Source organism: Drosophila innubila (genome assembly GCF_004354385.1).
Source record: "Drosophila innubila isolate TH190305 chromosome 2R unlocalized genomic scaffold, UK_Dinn_1.0 1_C_2R, whole genome shotgun sequence".
Classification (NCBI taxonomy): Eukaryota; Metazoa; Arthropoda; class Insecta; order Diptera; family Drosophilidae; genus Drosophila; species Drosophila innubila.
In genome coordinates this window covers 12,123,957-12,133,293 of record NW_022995374.1, presented here as the reverse complement: position 1 = coordinate 12,133,293, position 9,337 = coordinate 12,123,957, and the positions used below count along the sequence as shown (strand labels likewise).

At 32.4% G+C, this 9,337-nt stretch overlaps 3 protein-coding genes across 3 annotated transcripts; 2 read left to right on the top strand and 1 right to left on the bottom strand.

The window, feature by feature from the left end:
• Window positions 1–109: 109 nt before the first annotated feature.
• On the top strand, window positions 110–855 carry LOC117783710. Its single transcript, XM_034621240.1, has 2 exons — window positions 110–242; window positions 412–855. Exons 1-2 carry the CDS (start codon window positions 235–237, stop codon window positions 668–670), a joined length of 267 nt encoding a protein of 88 aa, XP_034477131.1. The 5' UTR covers window positions 110–234; the 3' UTR covers window positions 671–855.
• LOC117783709 (guanine nucleotide-binding protein G(s) subunit alpha) lies at window positions 838–5,566 on the bottom strand. Its single transcript, XM_034621239.1, has 9 exons — window positions 5,462–5,566; window positions 3,364–3,838; window positions 3,134–3,230; window positions 2,608–2,728; window positions 2,075–2,203; window positions 1,829–2,008; window positions 1,632–1,756; window positions 1,243–1,316; window positions 838–1,174 (listed from the first exon to the last, which is right to left on the bottom strand). The coding sequence occupies exons 2-9, from the start codon at window positions 3,637–3,639 to the stop codon at window positions 1,028–1,030; spliced, it is 1,149 nt and encodes a 382-aa protein (XP_034477130.1). The 5' UTR covers window positions 3,640–3,838; window positions 5,462–5,566; the 3' UTR covers window positions 838–1,027.
• Window positions 5,567–6,345: 779 nt separating this feature from the next.
• LOC117785210 (digestive organ expansion factor homolog) lies at window positions 6,346–8,667 on the top strand. The gene is made up of 3 exons (XM_034623124.1): window positions 6,346–6,692; window positions 6,762–7,448; window positions 7,519–8,667. The coding sequence occupies exons 1-3, from the start codon at window positions 6,431–6,433 to the stop codon at window positions 8,652–8,654; spliced, it is 2,085 nt and encodes a 694-aa protein (XP_034479015.1). The 5' UTR covers window positions 6,346–6,430; the 3' UTR covers window positions 8,655–8,667.
• Window positions 8,668–9,337: the final 670 nt, after the last annotated feature.

Below are 9,337 nucleotides of genomic sequence, written 5' to 3'. Positions count from 1 at the left end.
CCAAAAGATATGTTAATTTGCTATAATAATTAATTGAAGAGTTGGCACACCGCGTATCCAGAAATCTTGACATTTTCTTTTTATTCTAGTTTATGTGTAACTTTCGGCAATGGTGTAGAATTTTAAAAATGTTAGCCATACTTAAAATTTATATATTTATTGTTTTTATTTAAGTAATCATTAATAAATGTTTTCTTTCTAAAAGCCGGCTGGGAAAAAATAGATGGACAATCAATGCTGAGGTATGTAGCTATAAAGTATTTAGAATCAAATTTTTTAATGCTGGATTCTATGAATAATTCGTAAATTGTATGTCAAATATGTGCTTATTAAAAAAAGGTGTTTTATATTTTGAAACAGGTGAATGATAAATCTACCACTAATGTTGTTTTTATAATTTTATAATTGCAGAATGGTTTTTCTTTCCAAGGAGCAGCTACTGAAATGTCTCCTATGTAGGCGATCCGATTACAAGCCACAAAACAACATGAAGGATGGATTCCTTAACTCAACACCGGAGAGATCTAACGACCATAACTCAGTTTGGCCGTTAATGATGGGAAAGGATTATATTTATAACAAGAATGCCTGGAGAAGTAAAATGAAAAGAAACTTTGACGAAATTGACAAGGCTTCCGTCAGCTTTGGAATACTCAATCCACTTGTATAGTTCTAAATACTCGCGGTTACGATTAGAATTAAAGCAAGGCCGCTTTGTGTCAAGGGAATAATTGTAGAATATGATTGTATCTGAAACCTCATGATAAATACAAACCAGATAGATATTTATATGCTTTATAAATGATATTATAACTCTGTCAATAAAAACAACTATGATTGTTATTAACATGTTTATTTATTCTTCTTTAATGTTGAGTTTTGTGAAAGGTCATACCAGATCTAAATGCAGCGCTTTTTTTTCAAGGGACTATTTAAATACAAATTACATTTGATAATTATATTTAAAACAGTAATTCATTAATATATTCTTTACTTTATTTATTTGAATTACGGCGATAGGGATAGCCTATAACAATTCATATTGACGAAGGTGCATCCTCTGAATTATATCCCTACAATCATTAAAAACTCGTTTTATGTTTTCTGTGTCAACGGCGCATGTGAAATGTGGATAACAGTAGTGTTTACCATCTCCACTTGCAGTTGATATACGCTGTTATAAATAAATGCAATTCCATTAACAATTCAACTATTACCAATTCATTAGTGGGTCTAACTTACCAGAAACTCGTCCCGTATGAAATATTTTGCTCTTATTACTTCTGGGTCATCATTGGATTCCATTATTGCGTCACCTAAATTGTATGTTAATATTTAAAGTTTTAGTATGTAATGAAATTACAGAAATAATTATTTAGAGCGATATGTTGTAAACTGCTTATTTAAAGACACCCTGTGCTCGGGTCTTTTCGCTTACACAAATACGCACTGCTTCCAACGAATTTGCACTGCTTTTTCTGACCCTGACTTTGAACAATAACGATTGAATGAACCACCAGGGACTTACATACCAGCTGGCTCAGATCGATTGCAACGATTACCGATAAGCTTTTCGATTGCTTTCTTAAAATTTAAAATATTTTATTAAATATCATGTTTGTTTAACTTACTTGGCGTTTGATATTTGTTAAACTCGGAGAAATATTCCGACAATTTACTTTTTCCAGCCTTTATTTTCTCTGCTAACAAATCTTGCTTATTTAGAAAAAGTATAATGGAAATTGTGCGCAGCCATCTAAAGAAGAATTTGTAGATAGAAAGAATTGTTATAAATACTGTTATGATTTGATAATATTACTGAGCTTACCTGTTATTCCAAATACTTTTAAATAAGTCCAAGGATTCTCGAAGTCGATTTTGAGTGGGGTCCTCACGCAAAACCATATTATAACTTGAGCATGCTGTTACAAATATTATAGCAGTTACATCATTGAAACATTGAATCCATTTCCTGCGCTCGTCGCGCTGTCCTCCCACATCAAACATACTACAGATAGGAATAAGAATATTGAGTATTTGCAAAAGATATTCAGTTAAATGTGGTATTACTCACTGAAAATTAACTTTGTCCACCTGAAATCTTGTTTCAAAAATTCCAGAAGTCAATACACGGCACCGAAGAATATCTTGTTCATTTGGTGTATAATTGGGATTCTTAATTGTGCTTACTCGATCCAGAAAGCTTAAATATAAAGTATGACACTTGTTAATTATAGTAAGAAAAAACTTATATTATATAGAATAGAATCTACAGATTTTCCTAAGAGTAGAAACTCCCTCTATTTGCTTCCCCAAATAATATATAATCTTTGTCTAATAACAAATTCCCGTCTTCAATCATATGTCTAATCTGGCATTCAATTTATACATCTAGCTTGCTATTTATGTATATAGAAAGTAGAGTGGACAACCAATTTACCCCTTAGTGAAAATCCACAAATTTTCCATAGTCCTAAATAAAGAAATGATGTTAAGTAAAGGAAAAGTAAAATTAAACTATATAATACAAGGCACTAGCTTTTACTAACTAAGTGGCAAAAAAAATAAAAGGTTTATACACTTCACGTAAACTTGGCAATTACTTACTATTTTGCACAGTCAATTAATTGATATTCATTTGACCTTTCATAGGTTTGTAGGACCCCTTTGTCTTTCCATAACTCTTCGGTGTGTTCATAAAATTCAGGAGGATAGTTAAAGTCGGGACCTGAAAGACACAGCAATAAATAAATTTTGAATAATATTTATAATGCAAATAAAAAAAATTTCTTTGTATTGTTTCGAAACAATCCATTAATAATTACAAAAATATAAGTAATTCTTTTTTTTTAGGTAGCCGAGGAAGTTATCAAATATCATAAATGAAGCCGATCCATATATGGAGGTGTGCCATACCATTTTTGGGTTCGATGGCTTTATTATGCGTACATAACAGTCGCAACTTTCCACTTTCAACTTGTTACTGAGGTAATGAGTTATTATATAACAATAATTTATAATAAACTAAGATATAAATGAAAAACGTTGCAAGAGAGTTGAAAACCTTATTAGCATATAACGCACGTACACAAAAATTGTGTTCTGAATATATTTTGCTGATTATTTTACTTACTAGAGGCATAATCCTGAATATATTCCACCCTAGGCTCATTCTCTTTTTTTTCTAAAGCTACAGGTGGATTAAGTGTGCTCATGGCTCCAGTAATAGTCTGAAAACAATCAAGAATTCAACCGAATAAGACAGACTTTAATTTATTTGAATCAAATTAAATAAAATAAGTTATTTTACAAATTTATTGTGAATAAATTAAGTTGTGAATTGTCTGGATGTGAATTACTTACCAATATAGCGTCCCGAATATTCTTTTTAATATCATCAATTTTCTGCTTCTTTTCTTGCTCAGAAAATCCATCGACATGCAATATCCGCATCTGTTTGACTATAGTTGATTTACCAGACTCACCCGCACCCAATAGGAGTAGCCTGTGTGTAGCCCTATAGAGCTGTTTGTCCTTCTGCAACTGCCTTGATATGGCATCGCTGCGACGCTTTTGACTTTTCGAATCCTCCGAGCTGACATCGGACTGTTTTGAAGTTGGCGAACCAAAACAACCCATAGCAGCCCACGGAGTCCACCAGCACGTCGTTCGATTCTCTTGGTTCGCGTCGGGGGACTCTGCACCCCTGGTACTTTCTCCGTTCTGCTCCAGTATAACTGCCTTTTCAATTGTGTGCACAATTTGATACGTTATTCGATTTGTGCAATCCCAGTACAAAAGTTTTTATACAAACTCCTCTGATGGGATAATGTTTAATCTAAAAATATACAAAAAATAAATAATATCATTTAATTAAATCACTTAAGCGTCGTTAAAAATAAAATGCACAGTTAATAAATAAAAGAAAAGCTGAGGAATAACGTCATATCTTGGAAACCGTATAAAGTAGGCGGTTAATACTTGGAACAGTTAAACAGTGGACATATCTTATATATCTAATACTATTTTGGTTAGGTATACGACATAAACATTCGAATACTTGTGATATATATGTAATAATTAACCTTTTTTGGCCGCTCAAAATGTGAGTCAGCTGATAGAAATAGCAACTAAAACTATAAAGAAAATAACAATAGTAATAAAAGTACTGCAAATACGTAAATCTTTTCATTGTTAGTCTCAACACTTAAGAGCACACAAAAGCTAAAACTTAATTTGCACGCATTTTTGGAATATAAAGCACGAATGCGTATCCATTATCTTAAATAATAAATTTTAATATATCAAACTAAAATTTGCAATATTAAAATAAATAATTCATTATTAATTCAATTCAAATGAAGGTATTCTATCCTTAAAACCACAAGCACACAGATACGCGTACACACACACACATGCAGTATGTATGCATGTGTGGGTTAAATTGAACGGTTCTAAGCACAGGCATACTTGGAAAACTACAGTGTAACAGGTGAAGGAGTGGGCTGGACGTTTTGCGCATACACAGACAATACTTATGTACATATATTCATATGCATATACACGTTAGAGATATACATACATACAAGTATATATATATGTACAATAGATACCAACACTATTTTTGCTTAAAGATAGTATATATATCTATATATATAGGACATGCGTATGTGTATAATTGTGTGTAAAGTATTTTTTTTATGTACACACTTGTAAATAAATCATATTGTTACATATACATACATCGACGTCCACGATAAATAAAAAGATTCTAATTTTTTTTATCCAATAAATAAATTCCCGTGTACCCGAAATATTTCTACTGAGTGTCATGCAAAAATATACATACATAGATACCTGTGTATTTGTATGCATGAATACATAAATACATTTCATAAATATATATGTAAGTATATACATATATACACACATCTGTGTGTCGCATACACACATGTATCTACATTTATAACGATGTATTTATATACAAAAGCACATATGTATATTATTCATATGTACAAATACAAGTACATCATGCAACGTTTTATTTAAATGTATTTTATGTGATATTGTTTCACGGTTTTTAATTTTCTCAGGATTGAAAGGTCAGACTCGTATCACATATCTTTTTACGCGAGCTGAACAACAAAATACACACATACATTTGCATGTGTATCTATGTGTGCACATAAAGTATTCAATTGGCTTTGACAAAATTATCCTTCTGTTGTTTGCATTCTTAATATTATTAAAGATATATTTTAGCAAAATCAACTCTCTATTCGTCTATGAAAGCAATATCTGCGAAAAATCTACACATACATAGAATTACAAATGCGCTTGATATTATTTATATGTAGTTAATGTAACTGTTATTCAATAAAGAAAATTGTCATTTGCCTTAAGGTTCACATTAAATTATTATTCGGATTTTTAACTTATTTTCATTAACTAAAAAACTCACTTTTATGTATTTTTATTTTATGTATCAACCTAGAGATGCCCCGTGATCGATAGTTCTTATCGTTATAATATGAATATATCGCTAAGGCCAGAACTAGCTAAAATATACATTCATTAAAATTAGTTTACATAAATCAATTGTCAGTAACAGAAGCTAAGTACTTATAAATGTATAAAATAACTTCTAAATAGAATAATTAAAGTATCGTATGGGGTAAATCTATCGATTGTAAAATGTCTAATCGATATAATCAATCTGCTGGAATAATAAGTATTCACTTATTGATGATACTCCTCTTTTAATATCGACCGATATAAACAAAATTTGTAGGTTATTAGGGTGTGACCGTGAAATAATAACGAATCGGGTCTAGTTTGGTAAGGAATTGCTTAGTTTTCGAGATGCCTGCAACAAAACAATTCAAAGCACTCCATGTAACTTTTATTGGCCACTACTTTTGAGCAAAAATATTTTGATCTGACTTTGACAAATCCCGTTCAATTAAATGGAAACAGCTTGCTTATTATACGAACTTTCAACGATTTATCAGTGCTCTTTGATTACGGGTGCTGAATAATAAAATATAAGTTAGCATGAATAAATTGGAATACCATTAGTCTTTTAGCGCCCTTCGGGATTTCTGCCGTTTTTGTTTTTCTAATGCACTTTCATCAATTCATCGATATATTTTTCAACATCTTTTACAATAAAGAAGCAGCAATAAAAACGGTTAGAAAAATATGCAATTATCAAAGAAAAATCAATTAAATCAATTAAATTAATATGGAAACAAAAAGTTGAAAATAGACATTTCATTAATCGATAATTATAGCGAATGACATTTTGAAATATATGTAGGGTTGCACCGTAGATAAATCGATAAATCCTCGATAAACAACCACCAGCTGTTGTCCACGCTTTAGGCACAATTTTTAACACATTTAATTTTATTTGTAATTAATAGTAAAAATGAGGGGGAAACAAAGGAACCGAAGTGCACGACCCAACAAGAGCACGAACTCCGTGCGGAGAACCGACAAGTTTTCCAAAAATAATAAATTTATTCAGAGGAGCAGACAAATGGAAAAATCGTATAGGACGGAGAGTCAATTTCACAGTACAATAACGAAGGATGAATTAAATATGTCTGTAAATATGTTACCGTCATTGAAAGAGGATACAAATATGTGTTACGAGCAGCTTGTGGATCAATTTAGTTGTGCCAACACAGGTTAGTATGCCTGCCCCTCCAGCTTATTGTTGAATTCAATATTTAGTATACAAATATGTCCCACCACAGCTCCTTCCGTTCATGAAGAGAACAATTGCATATCAACGGAACATCTAAACGTCACTGATACGGAGCAGGAGGAGATATATACTAATAATTTGAAGCCCCACAATTCATTTACAAAGCGGTTCGAATTTGACCTGTCAACAGATGATATTACCGATTTAATTTCGGACGAAAGAAAAACATATAAATTTAAATGGTCAGCAATCGGTAATTTCAAAATTGAAATACCGATTCTAAAATCATCAATTAGTTCAGACGCCAGCTACAGTCGACCTCCAGAAGCCTTGAAGCCAGCTGACCTTCAAGTATTGGAGGTAAAAATGCCAATTTGTACAAATGCTGCTTATCCATTATCCGCTCTTCAAATGGAAATCTTTCATTGTGCAAATAATTACCTAGACCTATATTTTCCAAGGCGATCACATGAAAATGCCGAGGAAATCCGTTATGCATACTGTCTTCACGCTGTAAATCATATGCTAAAGAGTAGAGCCCAGATTTTACGTAATAACGAAAAGATTACAGGACTTGTAAAAGATCCAAAGCTTCTTCCAAGTGAAATATCGATTCCAGATAGCTTTAGAGATCAAGGACTTACGCGAATGAAGGTTCTCATCATATTGCCCTTTCGGGAATCTGCTTTAAAAACTGTACAAATTATGGGAAATTTGTTATTTGCACATCACCAAGGTAAATACATTAATACCATAGTATTTTTTATTAAATCTTACTTACATTTTGTTAATTTTTGTTTTTTTAGATAAAAAATCGGGCTTACCCATTGCGAGATATGAGCGGTTCCTAAAGGATTTTTCCGGGAACACAATATATTTTCCAAAGACAAATCCAAAACCTATTGATTATGAGCAAACGTTCAAGGGGAATACAGATGATAACTTTAAAATTGGTATTCGCTTTACAAAGAAAACGATGTCTTTATACTCAGACATTAGTTCATCAGACATTTTAATTGCTTCCCCATTGGCACTACGCATGATTATTAATGATAAAGAGCAAGACTTTGACTTCCTTAATTCAATTGAATTACTTATCATTGACCAGGCCGAACTCTTCATGGCTCAAAACTGGGAGAATCTGCTCTATGTACTCGATCATCTGCACTTACAACCTCAAAAGCTTCCAGAGACCAATTGCCAACGCGTCCGATCATATTGCCTTAACGGAACGTCTCGTTTCTATCGTCAAACGCTATTTTTTTCATCCCACGAGTTGCCAGAATTTCGTGGATTGATGAACAATAAATGCCACAATTATCAGGGAAGAGTGCGTATTACCAATCAGATTGAATATGGCGATATATCCAATGTACTGACACAAGTTGAACAGGTTTTCCAACGTATCGATTGCTCAAGCGTAGAATCGGCGTTCGAGGATCGTTTTCAATACTTCGTTAGGCATATTTTGCCACAATTCAGCCGATCTGGTCAATCGCATTGTCTGCTCTACGTTCCCAGCTATTTCGACTACGTTCGTTTGCGAAATCATTTTAAAAATGAAATGGTCAATTATGTTCAAATAAGTGAATATACAAAAAAAGAGAAAATCTCGCGAGCAAGGGATATATTCTTTCACAGTGGTGCACAGTTCTTGCTATACTCCGAGAGAGCACACTTCTTCAGGCGTACTCGCATCAAGGGAGTCCGACATTTGATACTCTACCAACCACCAAACTTTCCCAACTTTTATTCAGAGCTAATTAATTTAATGCTTGAAACTAACCAGAATCCACGAGATGGCCTAAAGGATTTGATGAGTGTTAAAGTTCTTTACACTAAATATGACATTCTTAGTTTAAGCAACATCGTTGGAAATGAAAACGCTATTAAACTAACCGCAGGCACAAGCGATTCATATTCCTTCTCGAATAATATGTAAATATATTGCGAAAGTTATGTAAGGAAAATAATGTACAAAATTTATATAAATTGATTAAAAATCATAATGGCATAAAAATAAATTAAATTGTTTCATTTATTCCACTTATTCCGGATAAAAAGAGATATCTAACAGCTTGATTAGCATATTTTTATAAAAGACAAATATATATAGTATACTTTCTAGCATTGATCCAGTTAGATATGCTCCACATTGTGAGCTTCTATATCATAACGATCAGATTTAAATATTTGCTTCTTATTTTAAACTTATGCCAAGAACAATAAGCATATAAAAACTATAAAAAGCAATGAAAAGTATTTTTTGTTTGCAGAATAAAATGTGATTATTATGTCAAAGTAATTGCTTGACTCACTGTATGTACAAATATTTACCTATACATACGCAAGTGCTGTTTGTCTTTGAATATCTACGTATGTATGTATGTATTTATATACGTATTTTAGTGCGAATACGTGATGTGGTATCTCAGCGCTATTTAATGGGTATCTCGTGTGCTTGCTCTAAGCTATTTATAGAATGTCACATTACTTATTCCAAATAGGCATGTTGCTTTATTCCATGGTCGACGATCTGTTTCGTTGCATAAGGGTGCCCATTTTCTTTCCCGCAGGCCAGAGCTTTCACAGAGAAGGCTACAGAGCTTTTGCAAAGAAGGCCCG